Genomic DNA, 22,990 nt, shown 5'->3' on the forward strand with positions numbered 1-22,990 from the left:
GAAAAAAGACAAAAAAAAAACAAGCCGAATGCTATTATTTGCAGACGACATTCTCCGAGAGCTGTCATCTATCCGAGTGTGATATTTTCGGGAGTGGGGTTGTCTCCAAGCACCAGAGTCGAATTCACAATCCACTGCCGTTCCTGGGCTACTACCCTGAATCAGTTCACACATTCTGAATTGCAAATGGTTCACCAAAATAAATGCACACTTGCTTTGTTCGCTTTTCCTGGTTTCGTATGCGGGTGTGTGTGTTTTTTTACACCACTTCACCAGGGTGGGGGTAAAGGGGGGCAAGGCAGAACCGGTTATGCGTTACGTGCACACGTGTAATAAAAATGATTTTTTCATGTTTCTGTCTGCCATCCGTTTGTGTGTCATCCCGTCCACGCGGCTGGTCACAGAGCAAAGTGACTTCCGGTTGGACTGGACAGCGCTTGGACACCGGTCGTCACCGAGCACGGCTTAATATGTGAATGTTTTGAATATTCAACAGTTGCAGCTACATGCGCTAGAATATCGATTCTTCTGTTGTAACTGCAGTAGGCGTTGAGTTGCTGTTGCTGAGTAGCATTCTGCTGCCGGTTGTCAAAACGGAAAATCATTTTCACGAACCAAACTGCGGATAGAGAGTTGTTCCGTCGCGGAAAGCGCAAAATTAAGCGGTACGTGATTAGAGCGTTCAATTGTCTGCCACTTACTTTTCCGCCTGGGCTGGGCTGCTGCTTGGCGATGGCAGCAATTACACAAAACTCTGACGCTGGTTATGGCCGGAAGTGGAGGAGATGGGGGAGTACAAAATCGTGCTTTTCCCGTGGTTAAAATTGAGCTATCTTCACGGCAAACAAGGATGAACAGCAGATGAAAACCGAAAAAAAAACTAAAGGAAGCTCGCGCAAATACCAACCAGAATTCCAACCATTTTTGCTTGGGAATACCAATGAACTCAAGACCACCGGCAGGCACGAAAATCTAAGACGAAGCGCCAACACTAGGAGAACGACGGAAGAAACATTTTGGAGGAAACATTTAAATTGCCTTCAGCATTCAGTGATGGCAACTTAAAAAAGTGAGATTCCACGAGTTTCTTTTCACCAATCCGACTACCTTGACGTGAGAGCTGAGGCTAACCTTTGCTAGGCAACCGCCGGTCGGAAGACAAAACAAGCAAAAGGAATTTGAGTGTTTTTTTTTCTTCTGCTGGTTCGCTTGCCTTCTTGGATTGGATCGGAGCCATTGCTCGGAGGCCGAAGCGAGAATGCGAAAATTGAACGTAAATGGGAATAATTGATAAAGCTAAACGAACATTGTTTGAATTCCGCAATTTTCACTCGGTATCTTCGGTTGTTTTCTCGCGAAGTCGGGGTGAGAATGTTTTCCTAAGCTCTTCGAAAGGCAGTCAAGTGTACCTTGCCGTTTTCACCATCGACTATTCGACTCAGCCGCCCTCTGATTTGACAGAGCTTTCGTGTCAAGTCACATTTCTATTTTAATGGTTAGTGTTTTTGTTTGCTTCCTCTGTTTTCCTCTGATCTTATCGCTTTCGTTTTAATCTGGCACCTAATAATAAAGGGTTAGGCATTGGACTGACCTGAAATATAGGTTTGATTGTCCCTCAGGGGAAAAAAAATGTTCCGTCCTATTGCATTCTATCGTGACAACGGGTAATAATTTTAGGCTTCTACTTTAGCTGACATCACTAAGTTCCAATGGTGTGAAGCGGCAATTTTCTAGGAGTCAATCTATCTGACTTATTTCCGGCATCCCGCAGTGGACGCGACTCTGCACTAAAAAGCAATTCCCATAGTTAAAACCCGAATGCGAGCCGAAAAAGTTCCAAGTCAATGCTGTCAGAAAAGACTCGAAGCTCTGAAAACGATCCGTTTGATCGGTTTTTTTTTATTTTTGCTTCTACATTTTGCCAAACAGGAAAATATTACGGTAGGTTTAGCTTCAGACTTGTTCGCAGTTTTTCAGAGTTCACTGCCAACCAAACAAACATTTTCTGACGGATGGGTTTGCCGTCTTCGGTATCTTGTTTACCTTTCAGGGATAACATCCTCTTCCAGCCTGAAAGAAGAGGACTTTGCGAAGCCAAAATTTTGAAAAAGATCCTATTGATATATTTGCTGGTTGTTGCATTTCCGAAAAAAATTGATTTTGTCGTTTACGTCACTTATAACATCATCGCCCTTATTCTGAATAACGACGTATTGATTTTTCGATCGAATGTGGTTCGATCGAATCATAGCTACCTTTGATTTTGCTAGCGTTATGGGGAATACAAATGAAATACGAGGGAAAAAACGATACGACGTTATTCAGAATAAGGGTCTCAGTAGCTTTCACTAGGAGTCTCCGGAGCTTCGACCAAAAGATGTTTTTTTTCTCTTACTCTCTCTGAAGAAAGGCAAAAAGTCTTTCAAACCCGTAGTCAAACAAATTGGAACTGTTTACATAAGTGGGATCACAAAAGTGTCGTATAGACTTAAGTTTTTTTTCTTAACAAAAAAGAAACAGACTAACTTTGCAAATCCGAGTGAAAAATCCGCAAAACTAAAGATATTTTTTTATGCCAGATGTAACGCTTGTAACGCTTCGATGTACAAAAAATGCTTGTCTTAGAAATGCATAAAATGTCGAGATATCTTGTAATCTAAAACAATCTTTTTTTTGAAAAAAAATCGACTTTGGGACTAATAAAAATTTTGAGATTTCCGAAATTGATGCCAAATGTCTTAGAAATGCATGAAACGTCGAGATCTTCAGTTATCTCAAAAAAAAATTTTTTTTTTTGAAAAAAAAAACGACTGGAATTTTACGTGTAGAAAAAAAAAAAGGAAAACCGAAAAAAATGTATGCATAAAACGTTGAGATCTGGTGAAATCTAAAAACTTTTTATTGAAAAGAACTGGAACAAATTTTGAGATTTCCGAAATCGGAATTTTGTCGTGAATACGACTTACTTTACTATGGGGCGCCTTTTCAAAATGTACCCTCTGAGAGAGTGATAAGTTTTTGATCGTGAATATCTCTTGTTGTATCTAACGAATCAACATAATTTTTGCTACATGCCATCGGAAATATGATCACAATTTTATGATAACATTTTCAGTTGTGTGGCATAATCTCAAATAATTCAAAGCAGAACTTTTCTGAAATGGTTGGTATAAGCCAGTATCAAAGAGGATAATTCATAAGGCGCGTTTGCCTTACTCGTATTTTTTTTAAAGCTCATATCTCAGTGATCTGTGAAAGGATTTATATAATCTAACTACCAATAGAATCGAAATTTTTCAACTTGAACAGCATGGAAGTATTTCAATAGTACACTATTGAAAAACCTGCCTCATTTGACTCATCTTAACACCAGCCAATCAGAACGCGTTCGGAGGAAGAGAACAAAATATCTGCTGCTGTACAACAAATCGTTCGAGAAAAATGTTCCGAACAGTGCTTAATATCGTAGTAAGTTTCACAATTTGGTCCTTCTGAAAGGCAGGAATGAATCCCGTACAGCATCCTGATACTTTCTTTCAATGAAATGCAAATTCGAAATGAAATAATCGACATTAAAATTCTATATACTGCTATTTCTTTAGCCGTTAGGATCGCCCATTAGTGACAAAGCTACAAACGAAATCACTTAAAAAGAAACCTCTTAACAAACATTGGATCAGTTTAAATTCTATCGCCACTGCGAGCAGATGTATTGTGTGTCGTTTGCAAAGCTAGTTTCGCTTTCGACAAGAGCGATTACGTCACAGCTGCTAGTCGTTTGCATTGGTGAAAAACAACGAAAATGGGACAACGGTGGGGAGCATCACACAAAATCAGCCGTTCTAATGACTCTAAAAGTTTTTCAAAGAACTATTAGGATTTCTTCATCGCAAATCGAAGGTTAATATCCACAGTTTAGTGCATATCTAGAACAGTTTGATTTGATTTGCGCAATTCACAGTAATCGAGATCAAGTGAAGTCTTTTTTTGTTTTTGCGAAAAATGTGAAAAAGGGGAATGCTTGCATAATTCATACAACTGATCAAATAATTGATATTCGGAAGTGTTAAGGAACATGTCAGTTGTTTTCGTATTCACGACATCCAGTTATGTCTCTGACATTACCCACCCGCCTTTTTTTATGCCAAATATCTTAGAAATGCATAATCTAGGAAAGTGTAATCTAAAAAAATCTTTTTTTTTTTAAATCGACTTTGGGACTCTGGGAACCCGCATAGAAAAGAATCGCAAAACTAATAGAATTTTTTCTTCTGTCCTAGAAATGCACGTAACTTCGAGACCTAGGGCAATCAGAAAAAAAAATTTCGAAAAAATAAACGATTTTGGGACTTAACGCGTAGAAAAACAAACCACAAATCTAAAAAAAATGTATGCCGCGAAAGATCAGCTGAAATTGAAAAAAAAAAAATGGCGGGAAAATCGACTTTGGGACTTTTGAGATTTCCGAATTTGAAAAAATATTTCTAATCAGAAATGCGTGCAACGCCGAGATCTGGTGTAATGGAAAAAAAATTTCGCATAGAAAAAAAAACCGCAAAACTAACGAAATTTTTTTTATGGTAAATGTCTTGAAAATGCAAGAAACGTCGAGATCTAGACCAATCTAAAATTTAAAAAAAAAACGACTCCGATTTTACGCGTAGAATAAAAACGTAAGACTAAAAAACAAAATTTTATGCCAAATGTCGTGGAAATTTTTGATTTCCGAAAACGAATTTTTTTTATGCCAAATGTATTAGAAATTTCCTAAAAATTTTTTTTTTAAATCGACTTTGGAAATAAGCGCGTAGAAAAAAAAGAAAAACTAAAAAAAAAAAGTATGTGCCAAGTGTCTTAGAAATGCCTAAAACGTTGAGATTTGATGGAATCTAAATTTTTTTTTGAAAAAAATCGAATTTAGGACTTAAACAAATTTTGAGGTTTCCGAATTCGATTTTTTTATATAAAATGTTTTAGAAATGCATAATATAGAAATGTGTAATCTAATCAAATCTTTTTTTGAAATAAATCGACTTGGGACGTGAAATAATTTTTTTTTTTGAGAAACCATAACACTTAAGAAACTTTTTTTATGCCAAATGTCTTAGAAATGCATGAAACGTCCAGATCCGAGAAATTTCAAAAAAAAAGATCGAAAAAATCGACTTTTGGACTTTGAGATGTTCGAAATCGAAATTTTTTCTGATGCCAAAAGTGTCAGAGTTGACTCAAAAATAAATTAGCATGAAAACACCAGATCTCGATGTTTCATGCATTTCTAAGACAAAACAAAAAAAAATCGGATAACTGAAAATCCGTGTAAAAAACCGCGTAATTTCGGAAAAATTATCGGCCAAAAAATCGGAGTAACATTGTTATAGTAGTTATTTTTTGGACCCCCTTCAAAATTTCCATTTGATTTTTTCCCTTCTACGTTTTCATTTGAATTTTTTTCAATTTTTGGTGGTTGTTTAAAGTCAAAACTGCGATTTTCCACTAAAAACACAAGTAACAAATTGAAACTGGGTAATTTATATGTAGAAAGTGTGTGCAAAATTTGAAAATAATTGATGAAGTAGTTTTAGAATGACGATGAACAAGGACTTTTAAAATGTGCTTTCGAGAAAAACGCGAAAAACCATATAAAGTAAAATCACGTATCCGAAAACTACTGAAAAATCATATATTTTCTTTGTATGTGGTATAAAAAAAAAACATTTCAAGAATATTTTGTCAAATTTTCAAACCAATCTAAGCAGAATTCTTGGGCATGTGCGCCAACAAGCTCTTGCCTCTTTGCAGTATGATATAAGAAAACACAAAAGCCCATAACTTCCAGAGTTTTGTTCTGATTGGTTTGGAAATTTGACAAAATATTCTTGAAATGTTTTACTATAAGAAAATACAAAGAACTGCACACGGTGTAAATTAGAGTGGTACTGATGCTAACATCTTAACGAAAGAAAATATCAAATGGTTTTACGGGATCGATTTTTGGTTCTTAATAGTACCGATTTTCTCAATTTATTTTATGATTAACAAGGTTAAATGAATTCTCCTACGATTGCGAGTTTTCTGCTGCTGAATACTGTTGAAAACTATCCACAGAACTGCACACGATACGAAATAAATCGAAACTGATGCTAGCTGAACGGTTGGGCTGTCTATAAATATTTGCGTCATCATACGATTACAGTCCGTAAGGCTGGTCTAACGAGAGCAAATAATTTCCCGGGCACAGAACTGCACTCGTTGTGAACTACATTGGTTCTGACGAAAGCATTTCAATGGGAAAAAAGTATCAAGCTGTTTTACGGGATCGATTTTTGGTTCTGAAAAGTGCCGATTTGCTGAATTTCTTCTATGATGAAATTTTCTTAAAACGCAATTCTTCTACTACTGAAAACCCAATTTTCATTTCGTCATGGCCTGAAGGTCCGGTTTCTCCAAACAACCTAAAATAGTAATTGTTCTTGAAAAAAAGTTATTAAAGATTGAAAATTCCAAGAACAAATATTACACCGAAACCTCCATTTACGAACTAAACGGGGGTTCGTCAAAAGAGGTAGTTCGTAAAAAAAGTTTTGTGTAATTAATGTCGAAATCGCGCATCATATGGTTATTTTCGGAACGGATGTGAAGAGTAAGTGCAAGAAAATGATGTTTGGGCTCGGTTCAAAATTAAAGATGGCGGCTTCCGGTTTATTGAGATTGCTTAAAACCTCTAACAATATGGGTATCTTGGGAACGGAATTGATGAGTAGATGTCAGAAAACGATGTTTGAGGTGGTTCTGAAATCCAAGATGGCGACTTCCGGTTTGTTGATATTCCTTGAAAACCCTCACAATATGGATATTTTCGTTAAGGTTCTCAAGGAATAAGGTTAAACGTTAAGCTTTTCAAGGAATATCGACAAACCGGAAGTCGCCATCTTGTATTTTAGAATCACCTCAAACATCGTTTTCCGACATCTACTCATCAATTCCGTTCCGAAAATAGCCATATTGTAAGGGTTTTCGAGGAATATCAATCAACCGGAAGTCGCCATCTTGGATTTCCAAAATACCTCAAACATCATTTTCCGGAAACTACTCTTTAAACCCGTTCTAAAAATATCCATATTGTAGTAGTTTCCAGAAATCACTTTCCATGTATGCGAAAACCTCTTTTTACGAAGAAGGTTCGTAAAAAAAGTTTACGTTAATTGGAATTTGGTTCGTAAAAAGAGTTACGTAAAAAGAGGTAAACGTATAAAAAGTGTTCGTAAACGGAGGTTTGGGTGTATCAACTTTTTTAGGTCCGCCATTTTGTTTTTCTCCTGGTGGAAATGTTTCATTGTAGTACCGACCAGAGCCAATACGATACCGAATATGCAACAAATATGTTATAATAAATATTGACACGACTTGTGAAAAAAAAAACTGGAAACAAAATTATACAGCAATTTCATGAGAAAAAGATACACGATCGCTTAGAAATTCGTAAAACTTGGTACAATTGTTTTCCATCGAAAAATATTGAACCCGTATTTTTTTCATTTTGCCATTAGGGTGACCATTCCCATGTTAGGGTGGATCAGAAACTCGATTTTTTCGATTTTTTTAGAGTGACTTTTTTAAATGTTGTCTAGAAATTTGATTTTTTTCTAGGAAAAAATGCGTAGATAGATTAGAAGTTGAAGTTTTGTGGTTGATAATGTCAATTGTGTAAGTTTTTAGCGGTTTTCATGGTTTGTAGATAGAATTTCTAAGCGAGTCGACTTCGACTTTACCGGTTCTCAATTCCTGGTTCCAGAAATATCGGAAACAGTGGTTAGAATCACTAAAATAAAACCCACTTCTTTGTCTTAGAGACGCCTAAACCGATTTTCACTAACTTATAATCCCATACGCTTTTATTGGATTGTATCCGGATCCGACTGTCGGTTCCGGAGCTAGAGAGTGGAGAGTGTTAAAAAAATTCAAACTGTCTCTTACTGCGAAGATGCTGAAAACGGGAAAACTCTTCCTAATAGGACTCATTACTGTTAACACAATGAAAAGGTTCATAGGGCACACTGGTCTTACCAATCAGTTGTTTTATGTTCGAGTCCCGGAAGGATTCTTAGTGTCAGTAGGATTTTAGTACTAGCCATGCATGCCAGAATTGGCTGCGAAGTCTGTTGAAACAGAAAGGCCCAATTCCACAAAAAGAATGTAGTACCAAGACTTTTCTTGGACTTTGCTATATATTCATCTCTCTCTCTCTCAGCAGCAGGCTGTCCAGAAGTTCAAATAGCTCATTACCGATCCATCAATTGAGATCAGAAAATCGCAGTCGAAAAAAAAAGTAGAAGTCGAAGCGCTATGATAAATTCGTACCCCTAATCACAACTGATTCGGCAGATCAGAAAATCCTTCTCATTATTCTAACACGATCAAGCAAACAAACAAACAAACGAATCCCGGAATCCAATTTGCCGTTTATTGCTTTTGAGAAGTTACCCTTCTTCGTTGGTCAATTACACTGAAAAAAAAAACTTCGCCCCACATGTAAAGAAAAACTTTTCCGGAAAAGTTAGTCCGATCCTGATTTGACTTCGAACGGTGCGTCGTCGTCGTCGTCGTCTGCCAGCGCAACTTCCATCGGCTTTGTTGGTCGGTCTGCTTCGAACTCTCGAGACGGAGCGAAAAAAAAACAAATAAACTTCGACCTCGGAACGTTGGACGGAAGACGGTAGACGGGTAGGGGTGGGAGGGGAACCCACCACAATCCGCAAATCGTCGGATAGAGGAGATGATAAAGCGCACAAGATAACGAAAGTGCTGCACCTTTTGGCTTTCATCGAACGGAAGTTGCTTTTGTTTATGTTTTTGTTTCCTTTGGTCAGCCTCAGTAGGACTTACAGTAGGCGGCGACGTACAGTCAAACGTCAGTTGTTTACACCCTTTCGAGTTGGTTCGTCGTCGTCGTCGTCGTCATGGATTTGAAGAGCGCGTGTTCCTAAACAAACATGTTGAGTTTCGTATTAAAACAAAAAATTTTCAAACTGTTGGAGTTTTCCTGCGGGGCGAACCAAACGGAAAATAATACTTTTCCACCGGTGCTTGATAAGGAGGGAGGAAAAAAGCAGAACAAGCTCAACTCGAAAGACATATTCGTGCTAGACATGCAAAAGTGCTGTTCTTTCAATTTGAGCCTTGAGTGTGTCGGTGTGTGTGTGTGTGTGTGTTGATTTTCGACCCTTTTCACTTGTTCCGTCTGTCGACTGGGGGAGGGAGGACTGGAAGGCGATTACTTTATTGCTTTCGATTAACCGATGAATCAGTTGAGTGCACTCAAAGTTTGTTCTTTACCGGTTGCCCTCGGTTTACTCCTCGACCGAACCTGACTGACTGACTGTAATAAAATTGTTTTTTTTTTCTTCGTTCGCTCTTCCAGGTCCCGCCTTCTGGGGTCTGATCAACCCACAGTGGAACATGTGTAACAAGGGTCGCCGCCAGTCGCCGATCAACGTGGAACCGGAAAAGCTACTGTACGATCCGTACCTGAGGTCGTTGCACATCGACAAACACAAGGTAGGCCATGACGATGGAGGGTTTCGCTCAAATTTATAAAATTGAAACCGGTGAAAAGTAGGCCATCGTTCCACCGTTCCACGTTGCCATCACAGCGCAGGGATTCACGCTGGAGTCATCCCTTTTTTTCCTCTATCTCTCTCTCAAGCACTTTTCATCTGAGCTTCAATTTGATTAGGTTTCCTTCTTGCAACTAGGCCGAATTCAGCGTGTAATCAAAATACCCAACCGGCGATAAAATCTCAACAATAAAATGAAAAACATCAGCGTGAAAGTGGCGGCATTATACATTCGGAGGGATAAAAGCGATTCTTTTCACCGGTCGGGAAGGAATGCGAAAATCAAATTCTGCTCCGATTTATTTATTTTCACTTTATGTTTTTTTTCTGTTCCTTCCCCAGATCTCAGGAACGTTACACAATACCGGCCAATCGCTGGTGTTCCGGGTGGATAAGGACACCAAACAGCACGTGAATATCTCCAGCGGACCCCTCGCCTACCGGTATCAGTTCGAGGAGATCTACTTTCACTACGGAACGGACAACAATCAGGGTTCGGAACATCACATCCATGGGTACAGCTTCCCCGGAGAGGTAGGTCCAAAGCCAGACCAGATGACTCCAGACTTGAGGTCTTAATTTTTAAACAATTTTCCGAGAATCGCCAGGTTTTACAATCGAATTCAGGGGGCCTCGGTGTCCTCCTTTAGGACAAGACAACAATTGATCGCAGATCTTCTGAACTTTAGAGTTCATGGACTTAACAACTCTTGAATTTTGGCTCTTGGGTTGAATTTTCGATTATTGAATTCTTTCAACTCTTTGGCGCTCCCAATATTAGTCGATGAGATTGTCGGCTTTTGGGATCTTCCACTTGACCTTTTAAACAATTTAAACTTTCAGTACTTGGGACTTCGACTTCTGGATTCGTGGACTCTTCAACTGTTGGACGCATGAACTCATTTTGGACTTTTCAAATCGTAGACATTTGTGATACTGGATCAATTTTAGTACTACAGAACTATTCGCGGTTTGAATGAAGTTTGATCTTTTGGCCTTTACGCGTCTCAAACTTTTGACTCATGAACCGATTGACCGATTCTTTTATTTCGACCGCCGAGCGAATATTTTAACACTTGGTCTCTCGGATTCTTCAAATTTAGTTATTTTGCGGTCATTCGGAATAACAGCAATCCATTTAGAGAGCTTATAAACATGGCAGGAGTATCTTTTGACTAGTCGAATTCAATTGTTTCAGAGTTTTACAGTCAGTCTTCGAAGTAAAATCAGAAAAAAGAGAAATTTGGGCAAAACCGACATGATAGTGAATTTTACGACTTATCTAATTATCATAAATTGATTCGACGGTAACTTTTTGAAAAGAAAAAAACCTTCTTGACAATATTTACCTGGATATCTATGACATTATTAAGTGAAGTCGTGTTTTTTACATCCTCTTTCCGCCACTATGGAATTTACCCTATCCATAAAATAAAGACGTAGTCCTGCGTCAAAAAAATTAAACAAATAAAAATAATTCTTCCAGTAACTAGTATGAAAGAAATCGTTGGTATGATAATAATACTAGACTAACGAAAATCAAACGAAGCCAAACAGAATGCGATCGAATTTGCCGGACATGCCCTGCTAGAGAGTTTATTATTCATTAACTTTTTGTTTGAGTGTTTGAACAGAATGATTTTACAAGGATAAATTTTTAAATATTACAATTTAATTCTGTTATAAGTATATCACGTCACTATACAAATTCACTATGTATCTCACGACACTATAAATCTTGTATAATAAACGTCACATCACATATGCACATTTCGAATACAATTTATATTCATCTTCAGTGTGATAGTTTTGTTTAGTTATTTAGTTTATTATTATTTTTTGGTATGTTACGAATGCAACGAAGCGTTACTTTTTTGAAAAGTACAGATGTGACGAAGCGTTACAGGGGTTACTTTTTTGTAAGTTTTAGACATTATATGCGTTACGGTTATGTAAATTTAAAGCATTCTGTTACATGCGCTACTTTTTAGTCATTTATAGATGTTACAAACCATTGCACATATTACTTTTTTTTAAGTCATAGGCCTTATGAAACGTTACAAAGGGTTATATGCGTTACGTTTTTGTAAGTGTTACGAAGCTTTACATGGGTAACTTTTTTGCTAGTTATAGATGTTACTAAGTGTTACATTCGTTATTCTTCTGTAACTTGTAGGTGTTACGAAGCGTTACATGTGTTAATTTTATGTGAACTAAAGTAAACGAAACGTTACATGCGTTACTCTTTTATAAGTTATAGGTGTGAAGAAGCTTTAATTTTATGAATTAATTGCTTAATTTTGCCAAGTAATTTGCGTTACGAAGCGTTACATGCTTAACTTTTTTAATTTATTGACGTTATGAAGTGTTACTTGCGTTACTTTTTGTAAGCAATAGGCGTTACGAAGCGTTACATGCGTGACTTTGTTGTAAATTAAAGATGTTACAAAGTGTTACTTTTATGTATATGGAAGGCGTTACGAAGCGTTACTTTTTGTAAGTCATGGACGTTACGAAACGTTTCATGCGTTATTTTTTTTTGCAAGTCATACGCGTTACGAAGCGTTACATGCGCTACTTTTTGCAAATCATGGGCGTTTCGAAGCGTTACATTTCAAATCTCTAAATGTTACGAGGTGTTACTATTTTTTTACAAGTCATACGCGTTAAGAAGCGTTACATTTTTAATTCCTAGTTGTTACGAGGCGTTACATGCGTTAGTTTTTTGCAAGTCATCCGCGTTACGAAGCCCTACATGCGTTACTTTTTTGCATATCATAAGCGTTACGAAGCGTTACATGCGTTACTTTTTGCATGTCATAAGCGTTACGAAGCGTTACTTTTTTGCAAGTCTTAGGCATTACGAAGCGTTACATTTATAATTTCTAAATGTTACGAGGTGTTATATGCTTTATTTTTTTGCAAGTCATACGCGTTACGAAGCGTTACATGCGCTACTTTTTTGTATGTTATAGGCGTTACGAAGCGTTACATGCGTTACTTTTTGCAAGTCATGGGCGTTACGAAGCGTTACATTTTTAATTTCTAATTGATACGAGGCGTTACATGCGTTACTTTTTTGCAAGTCATAAGCATTACGAAGCGTTACATGCGCTACTTTTTTGTATGTTATAGGCGTTACGAAGCGTTACATTTTGCAAGTCATGGGCGTTACGAAGCGTTACATGCGCTAGTTGTTTCAAGTCATGGGCGTTACGAAGCGTTACATTTTTAATTTTTAAATATTACGACGTGTTACATGCGTTATTTTTTTTCAAGTCATATGCGTTACGAAGCGTTACATGCGCTACTTTTTTGTATGTTATAGGCGTTACGAAGCGTTACATTTTGCAAGTCATGGGCGTTACGAAGCGTTACATTTTTAATTTCTAATTGATACGAAACGTTACATGCGTTACTTTTTTGCAAGTCATAAGCATTACGAAGCGTTACATGCGCTACTTGTTTCAAGTCATGGGCGTTACGAAGCGTTACATTTTCAATTTTTAAATGTTATGAGGCGTTACATGCGTTATTTTTTGCAAGTCATACGCGTTACGAAGCGTTACATGCGCTATTTTTTGCAAGTCCGCGTTACGAACCGTTACATGCGCTACTCTTTGTATGTTATAGGCGTTACGAAGCGTTACATGCGTTACTTTTTTGCAAGTCAAGCGTTATGAAGCGTTACATGCGTTACACTTTTTTTTGTAAATTATAAGCGTTATAAGCGTTTTTTTATAATCTATAAGTGTTACGAAGTGTTGCATGCGTAACTTCCTTGCAGGTTAAAGATGTTATGAAGCGTTACATGCGTCACTTTTATCAAAGACATCATATTAACAAGATATCCAGCTCTCACATTTTCCGAACAAATCATTGGCAACAACATTTTTTGCGAGCATGGCGCCCTCAAGCGAGTCCGCATCGAATCTCGTACACAGAAGTAGGGGAGAGAAATGTCAAATTCGTGCGCGCCAAAATAGCAGCACTGCGCACTCATACAATTGACATGATATGTTGAATGTGACACCGTGCGATGGCGTTGCTGAACTGAAGATTGATTTTGCTCCAAGCTGACAGGGTCTGCTTTTATGTATATTAAAGGTTACACGTGTTACTCTTTGTAAGTTACGTTTTTGCAATGGGTGTGCTATTTTTTGTAAGTTTCTAAGCACTGAAGTCTCTTTTTATGCGGGCGTAAAAACATATCGCATAATTTTGGAAATTCACCTAAAAAATCGCAAAATTTCAGAAGCCCGCATAAAAAACCTCAAAGCTAAGAATTTTTTTTGGAGGTCAAATATCTTAAGAATGCATGAAACGTTGAGATATGGTGTAATTTCAAAGAAATTTTTGGAAAACAAAACTACTCTTGGATTTAGAGAATTTAAGACCGCGTAACTTTAGAAATCCGCGTAAAAAGTCATTCTTTTCCAAGATTCCAACGATCAGTGCTGCAAAAGAACAAGTTTTTGTTAGAAACACTTTTTGCCTCTTGAAAATGACCCTTTTGCAACATATGGAACGTTGACAAGGAACATAATTATCCATGTTGGGATGAAATTTCATTCAAACAACGAAAGGTATTTTATTGTTGTTTGATTTAAAATTTTTAAGTTCGATTTTTTTCAGTTTTATGGTCGAATAAGTAATTGTTCCAGTATTTTTATTCGAAAATTACACTTGTGTGAATGCGATTACGATTCTTCATTTCATCTGGTATAAAACTGTCACGCATTGACGCAACTACGTATTCGGGTTTTTGGTTCTCTATACATGGTTGAGTCTGTGTATGCAGAGCTAAAATTAAAGGATATTCTATCGTTTCTCATCCATTGTGGTAAGAAGCTACAGTCAGAAGGATTCATCGTTCTTCCAGGAGTGAATGAATCCTTTCTGTATTCACCTTAAATATGTTTTAGCTGATTTTTTGGCCTCCCTTTATGGGGTGCCGAATTTACTTCTGCTCGTACCTACTGCGAATCGTTCTGCATTCTTCCGGGAATGCAGAATGGTGTCGCTTTTGTAAAATCTCTAAATCCTCTCGGGGGTTGGAGGTATTATTAACTGTACATTTTGGCACCAGCAAATCGTTCAGCATCCTTTCGGGGATGCAGAACGATTTGTTTCTTGATGTTTTGTGCTGTTTTCCCACCTCACGTACTTCACAATTCCCTTTCATGTTCCTTTTATCCTTCCCTTCCCATCAGGAAATTGATGAGAAGCTACGACACGGCACAAATCTCCAAATAACTAGGGGAACGTGCCATTTGAGCCAATTAACTCTTATTCCTGAAACACTAGCAAACGAATTTTCTGTAAGATTTGTCATTCTCGACTGGATTTTTTTTGTAAAAAAATTGTTCAAAAAAAGTTTAGCCCTTCTCAAAACACAGTCTAGTTCAATTTTGAAAAAAGAAAACAAAGTAAGCAATGTGATTTTAAATGATAAAGTTTATAAGTCGAGAAAGTTTCATTCAAGTTTGAGAGGGAGTTGCTAAATCCTAATACGATTTGGCGCAAAATCCGTCTATTCGAATGCTACACTGAAAAAAACTTTTTTTTAATTTAAAGCCGTTTTGGAAAAAAAACCATTTTGGAATTCAATGAAATTTTGTCCCAAGATAGGTATTTTTGTTCCCCGTCAAACTTCCACATGTTGCAAGACGGGCTTTTTCAATGGAAAAAAGTGTTTCTAACAAAAGCTTTTTATAATCCAGCACTGATACTTTTTGCTTACATCGGGCAATAGGGTATTGGGTGTAATTTTCTCCAAAGTTGAATTTCATTGGAATCTTTCAGGTTAAAAACACACGGTATAAAAAGTTCAGTATGGACAAGAAATAATTTTTTTTAGAAAAACTAGATTTCCTTTGAAAGGCTCATCTTTTGCAAAGTATAGTATAATTAAAAAATGGGGATTTCTTGTTGTAAATCAATTTTTAATTTTTAACGTTAATTTTTTTCAGTGTAGGACTCGATAAGGGTTTTTTCCAGTATTTTTATTCAAAAATTTCGCTGATTTTCAAATCTTTTTTGTTGGGTTTGTCATTTTTCGACAATAACTATTTCGAATAAATTGGTTAAAAAGGTTTGGACTAATTCAAAAGACAGTCTAGATCAATTTTGAAAGAAAAAGAATGTAATCAAAGTGGTTTTTTATGACAAAGTTCATACGTCGAGAAAGTTTCATTCAAATCGGAGAGAGTGTTGCCAACTGCGAATACGATTTGGCGCGAAATTCGTCTATTCCAATGCTACACTGAAAAAAAAAGATTTTCAAAATTTAACGTCAATTTTTTTAAAAAACACAATTTTAGAATTCAATGAAATTTTGTTCCAAAGTAGGTAATCATGCTCCCTGTCAACTTACCATATGTTGAAAGATGGGCTTTTTCAATGGAAAAAAAGGCGGGTGAGTAATGTCAGAGACATAACTGGATGTCGTGAATACGAAAAAACTGACACGCTCCCATCACTTTTCCGAATATCAGTTAGTTGATTGATTGTATGAATTGTGCAAGCTTTCCTTTTTTTCACTAATAGAATTTGAAGCGATACACCTACACTAAAGTACAGATTAGTTACATTAAACAGCTACTATTCTACAACTATATATTCCAAACTTGAAACAATTCCTTTTTAATTTGCTAATATAGGAAGCTAGGTACGACAAATTTGTAGTTTATTTTTATTGAAGGTATGAAGTTCGAAGATATCTGATTCTTCTCGAAATTTCAGTACGAGACAATTGCAATGGCCTGGTCTGAAATGTATCTACGATCTTCGGTATGCAAGAGTGATTCTAATAATAATAATGATAGTAATAATAATAATACAGATTAACCTGTATATATGGCAACCCTGTTTCGCATGGCATATTTTCACACGACCCCATACTAGTATAAAGATGTGTTCAACATCATCATTTTCACTTTCGCATTGCCGTTCGTAATTGAATGTGTTAGTGACGGTACAAATCTGTTTTTCTACCTGTCTTCGGAGCCATCGTTCTGACGGTGTCTCGTACGTACAGAGTAGCTGCTTTAACTTAAATGACGCTATTTCTCACATCACATTTCCTTTTATACGTGCTAGTGGTAGCACGGTAGGACGTCCCCTTTGTCAGAATTCTTTCCTATACGCAGAACGGGAAACAGTGAAACGATATAAAAGAGAGAGTTAGCAGAGCGGCAGCCAGTAATACTGATTGGGTCGTCGAGCTATTAACAGCATATTGTGGAGGAACAATTAAGGGCAAGGTAAAGTCCCGCTCAAACCGTGCTGGTCTGAAGTGCCCAGTTGGCGGCAGAATCCATCGTTTGCCTCGGAAGAGGAACTACGCCGAGCGTGTCAGTGCTGGTGCATCGGTCTATCTGGCGGCAGTGATGGAGTACTTGGTTGCCGAAGTGTTGGAGTTGACCGGTAACGCTGCCCATGACAACGAAAACGAAAATCATCCCTCGTCATCTGCAGCTGGCCATCCGTTGAAAACCCCGTCCTTTTCAGGATGACCACATCACTGTGATAAAGAAATATTTAGAATTGCTTTAAGTTTAGCCAGTTCTGATACGCCTGGAAAGTAGAATGCGCAAATCAAGTGGAAAAATTTGTTCTAACAATTTTTGTTTTCGGCCGCATACTAAAGTAATCGCGACAAAAATACATATTGATCTGTGGCAACTCTGTTTCGCACGGCATATTTGTAAACTAGTATAAAGATGTGTTCAAAATCATCACTTTCGCTTTCGCATTGCCGTTCGTATTTGAATGTGTTAGTGACGGTGCAAATTATTTTAACTCTCATCTTGATGAATCTTTTGGTAGGAAATATTGAGATCTGAGATGGTTCTCGTGTGTGTCTTGTTTCGGCAATGGGCCTTGTGGACTTTTTGGCTGCCTTTTTCGGTGTCATTGTGCTGACGGTGTCTCGTGCATTCATATCGGGAAACAATGAGACGACAGGTCCTCGATGTTGCTGTCGTGTGTCTTGTTCCGGGAAGAGTTGCTCAGCAAATGATAGGAAAAGTGAACCATTCAACTTTTATATGGATGCTCTTGTATAGATACAGACATCTCGCGTTCTGATTGGCTGGTGCTGTCATGGGTTAAATCAAACAGGTTTTTCAATAGTGTACTATTGAAAAACTTCAATATTGTTGTAATACACGTTCAAGTTGAAGGTTTTCGATTCTATTGGTAGTTAGATTATATAAATCCTTCTACAGATCACTGAGCTATGAGCTTTCAAAATACGAGAAAGGCAAACGCGCCATATGAATTATCCTCTTTGATACTCGTTTATACCAAACATTTCAGAAAAGTTTCATTGTGAACTATTTAAGAATATGTCACACAACTGAAAGTTTTATCATAAAATTGTGATCATATTTCCGATGGCATGTAGCAAGAATTATGTTGATTCGTTAGATATAACAGGAGATATTCACGATCAAAAACTTATCACTCTCTCAGAGGGTAAATTTTGAAAAGGCGCCCCATAGTAAAGTAAGTCGTATTCACGACAAAAATCGTAAAATCGAAGAATATTTTTTGTATACCAAATGTCTTAGAAATGCATAAAAAGTCCAGATTTGGTGTAATTTAAAAAAAAGAACTTTTTTTTACTTAACAAAATCGACTCTGAGATTTTTTATACCAAATGTCTTGGAAATGCATGAAACGTTAAGATCTGATGTAGCATTAAAAACATTGAAATTCGGGATAGCACCAGATCTCGGATCTCGATGCTTCATGTTATACGAAGACAAAACAAGAAAACCGGATGGTTTTGAAAATTCACTGTCCCGGGTTGGCGGTTCAATGCATAGGAATGCCCCGACCTGGAAGGATTCTTAGTGTCAGTAGGATAAAAAGTACTAGTAATGCAATGATTCTGTATTCTATGAATCGGCTGCGAAGTCTGTTGAAACAGAAAGGCCAAATTCCATAAAAGCAATGTAATGCCAAGACTTTGCTTAGAAAAACCGCGTGACTTCAAAAATCCGCGTTTAAGCAACCAGTTCTTCAAGACTCTAGGATATCAAAAAAAGATGCTAATTTTTAATTGATTAAAAAGCTCCCGGTTTTTCATCGCCTTTTACAATATGGAAGCAGAAGCCCAAGGTATCAATTCTTGGCCGATTTTAGGCGCCCGATACCACACCTAATGGAGAACGAGTGACTCAAATATTACGAATTTCTAAGAGGTCGAATACATTTTTCACTCATAGAATTGCTGATATATCACGTCACTGCACACATTCACTTTAAATGTGTTCATTAAATGTCACAATACCGAAACTTCGAATGTTATTTCCATCCTTCCTCAGTGCATCAGTTTCAGCAGTCTCCTGTGCGCTTGTCATGTAACAACAATGCTCCCGGGCTAGACAGAAATAAATTAATCCATTTTGTTCTGCGTAAATTTACTTAACAAATTCCTTAAAGATTTGGGTTTGAGCCGAATGTGTGAAAATTAAATTGTATTCATGAGTAAGCTGCTCACATTAATTGTGACTTTTCGAACTTTTCCAATGATTGGCTTGCACTTGAATGGACTATTTCATGAAGCGGCGCACGGTTTTTTAATAAACTTCTGCCCCACCCGGCCAGAATATCTGTTCTTTATTAATAGAAAACACTTTCAGGGTAGACACGTCACTTTTCGTTCTACCTATTTCCGTATCATTACATCACCCTAATTATGCCGTTCGACGCAAGGACGACGACACGCGGCTGTGGCGGCAAAATGATGCACTTCCCGCAGTCAAACCGAAGAAGAGGTGTTGCAAGACAGCTTTTAAGCTTGTTATGTAAATAAGTTCTAAGGTTCGTCTATCCACGTACACTTCCGCTTTCCGACTTTTACGGGAGACTGTAGTGAATATCAAATGCAACATGATTTTGCCATTAAACGGGCTTCGAGAACGACGGTTTCGCTCGCATAAAAAAGGTAGTTTTCTCCCTTGACACCTTCCCCCTTTACTCTCTCTCTCTCTCTTTTTGTCGAGGGGTTACACCAGACGGCAAGAGAACTAGTTAAGACAACGTGATGGTAATCAGAAATAATGGCTTCGAGTAACGGTGCTCGGAAGGAAAGAACTAACGTGGGTAAAAAAGAAGAAAAAAAAACACGTCTCGAAAGAAAGAATGTTAATAATCTGTAATTTAGTGTTTTGTAAGTTAAAAGGACCAGAACTACGTGCTCTTTCTAGGAGTGGAAAGAACGGTTTCGGCCAACCTGACGCCGGCTTTTTAGTGGATTGTAAAACCTAACGATTATTACCTTTTATTAACCTCCCGAAACCCAGTTGTTACACCTTTCCCCCTCTTTCCGATGCAGCAAGAGGGAAGAAAAAAAGAACTCTTATCAAAAACTTTTTATCGCAATGACGGTGGTTCGTTTTTTTCTTGTCCCCAATTTTTCCATTTGCCAAGATTCAATTATACGGCTTCAACAAGGAACTGTACCACAACATGTCCGAAGCCCAGCACAAGGCCCAGGGAATCGTCGGCATCTCGCTGATGGTGCAGATCGGCGATACGCCCAATCCCGAGCTGCGGATAATAACCAGCACTTTCAACAAGGTGCTCTACAAAGGTTTGTGTCCTCGAAAAAGCCGCGAAAGAATTTCGAGTCATTTTCTGTTTTTTTTTCTCGTCACTTTCTTTCGTCAGGTTCTTCCACACCGATTCGGCACATTTCGTTGCGATCTCTACTGCCAAACACCGAACAGTACATGACGTACGAGGGGTCCACCACGCATCCCGGTTGCTGGGAGAGCACGGTATGGATCATCCTAAATAAACCGATCTACATCACGAAGCAGGAGGTAAATTTGACCGATTTGTGAGAGCGATTGCGACTTGCGAACTGTAATTTCTTCTCCTGCCACAGCTGTACGCCCTTCGGAAACTGATGCAGGGTTCGGAACAGACTCCGAAGGCACCCCTCGGTAACAATGCGAGACCGCTGCAGGCACTCCATCATCGAACCGTTCGGACCAACATCGATTTCGCCCATACCGGGGCGAATAAGGTCAGTAGCGTTTGTTTGCTAGCCTACTGCGATTTGATTTAATATTTTTTTTCGATGTTTTTTTTTTGTTGATTTTCATAGAATCAAAACTGTCCGACCATGTACAAGGACATGTACTACAAGGCGAACCGCTGGACGTCGGAACTGTCGGCGCGGGGTCGCGAACGAGGTCTTCCAGATATTGACACCGTGTTCCATTCGCTGCCCTAGTGGAGCTGACGGGGGGGTGGCGCCAGCACTCCCCATTGAAGGCAAGTTTAGCTAAATAAAAACTAAAACAAAATCCCGGAACTAGTTGAGATATTCGAATGGTTTGTATAAAGTAAAGGGAAATATGGGCTAGGTGTAATCGAAAAAAAAAGAAAAAACACTTACTCACACACACAAACACATTGTTATTAGATCGTTATTTCAACTGAAGAGGGTTTGGAACGGGTGGACGGGGGGGGAAGGCTTCGACCGCGGTGTTAAGGAGCTTTCCTATAGCCTAAGAAAGTGTATGCCAAAACAAAACAAAAAAACAGAAAAAAAACTAAGTTAGTAAGTAGTGTAGAACTCACTCACTGGGAAGAAAGGGATCATATGAGGGGTGTTCTTCATTCACCGGAACCCCTCTTTACGGGGTGGACAATAATTCAACATCTACAATTTTTACGAACGAACACCGAGATTTGCGCCGCAGTACAGAGCAAAACACAACTACGCTTCGGAAACGGAACTGTTTTTTCTTGTTTTTTTGTATTTCTATTGTAAAAGGGAAACCATGGAAACAGAAAAAAAAAACAAAAACACTACCACTTCTTGGTCCACCCTTGAAAATTGTTGTTTTTGCGCTGAAAAAGGTAGTGACCGTAGACTAAATTTTTTGTAAATAAATTGCAGCATCTCTATACTATCGATTGCCTATTTAACCAAGCAAAACAAAAAACAAAACACAAATCTAGACGAAAACAAAAAAAAAAAGAGAGAAGTGCTTCTAATCAAACCAAATAAAGCAAAGCGTAACAATATTAAGAAGACTCTACCTAAAGGGAACTAATCTACGCAGTATTATACGCGAATCCAACTGGCTTTTTCGGTAGATAAATGGGTCTAACAGGTCTAACACATTGTATGTAAGTAAAAACAAACAAACAAACGAACAAAATAAGCAGTAGATTTTTTCGTTTTCGTTTTCTAACCGGATGCCTATAACCTACTCAAGCGACAAGAAAAAAAAACAAAAACAAACAAACGGAAACTGTACAGAGTTGATTGCCAACGCTATTCTGTTTCGTATTTAAGTTCCACAACTATTTGTCTGTACATTTTTTTCTAAAACGGTAACAATTGCTGCAAAGTGGCATCGGTGACAATTACTGAAAAAAAGGGGGGAAAATTTGCGCTAAACATTGTTGTTCCTGTGTTTGCTGCGATTGTTAAGAAATCCTACACCCAACAAAAAAAAACCAAAGCAAGCATCTGTCAATCAAATCAAAACTAACCGAAATCAATGCATCAATTACGAAGTTAGGGTTCGTAGTCGTCGTCATTGGAAAGCAAAACTAACCTCATTGAACGAAGCGAAGAATGAACAAACTACGAACTCACACGAGCGACGCTATTGCATTAATTATAATCCCCTTTAAACAGTTTATACCTATCTAAATGAATCAAACAAAAGCGAACACAAAACGTTACTGACTTTATTTAATCGGACGAACGAATAAGAAAGAAAAAAAATCAAAACAAAACAACAATGACAATTGTAACAAAACCTAAAACAATGATGACACTGTTGGTTCCGCTAATAAAAGATGGAATAACTTGCTTTGTTTGCCTTTTTGTTTTGTCATTTTGTTTTGTGATGATGACAGCCAAATCTAATTGAAGGTCAGTGCAAAGATTCTACACTGGACGATCTAAGCTTCATAATCGTTTTTTTTCCGTTTTCTAACGATAAATTTCACGCCAAATCATATTCAGAGTTGGCAGCACCTTCTCTAATTTCAATGGAACTTTCTAGACTCGCTGACCTCTTGTAACAAAAAGCGGGATTGGATCGCAGTAGGCGTGCGCGTCAGACGTCAGAAAATTTTCGCTCCAGTCAATTTTTTCCGAAAATTAAGTTTTTCTTCTTTTAATAGAAACTGCTACTAATTAGGTCAGTGAATTTTATTTTATTTTTCGTGTGATGAGAATCAGAAAACATATGGGGCAAAATCAGCCACCCAAAATCCACGCAAAAATTTTTTTTTCATCTAACTATTTTTTTTCGGGAAAGAACTCGAAAATATTCGACACGTATTTTTTTTGTTTCAGTATGGCACGTGGAATTTTCGAGATATGA

At 37.7% G+C, this 22,990-nt stretch overlaps 1 protein-coding gene across 6 annotated transcripts in view; it reads left to right on the plus strand.

The window, feature by feature from the left end:
* Nucleotides 1-22,032, plus strand: part of LOC131426560 (carbonic anhydrase-related protein 10) — a 211,287-nt gene extending 189,255 nt beyond the window's left edge. For all 6 annotated transcript variants that reach the window (XM_058589398.1, XM_058589396.1, XM_058589397.1 and 3 more), the window contains 6 exons: nucleotides 9,422-9,558; nucleotides 9,960-10,151; nucleotides 20,061-20,223; nucleotides 20,301-20,455; nucleotides 20,521-20,661; nucleotides 20,743-22,032. In XM_058589398.1, the coding sequence (XP_058445381.1) occupies nucleotides 9,422-9,558; nucleotides 9,960-10,151; nucleotides 20,061-20,223; nucleotides 20,301-20,455; nucleotides 20,521-20,661; nucleotides 20,743-20,871 (917 nt within the window). In that variant the 3' untranslated portion in view covers nucleotides 20,872-22,032. The remainder of the gene's footprint in view (nucleotides 1-9,421; nucleotides 9,559-9,959; nucleotides 10,152-20,060; nucleotides 20,224-20,300; nucleotides 20,456-20,520; nucleotides 20,662-20,742) is intronic.
* Nucleotides 22,033-22,990: the final 958 nt, after the last annotated feature.

Source organism: Malaya genurostris, chromosome 1 (genome assembly GCF_030247185.1).
Source record: "Malaya genurostris strain Urasoe2022 chromosome 1, Malgen_1.1, whole genome shotgun sequence".
NCBI lineage: Eukaryota > Metazoa > Arthropoda > Insecta > Diptera > Culicidae > Malaya > Malaya genurostris.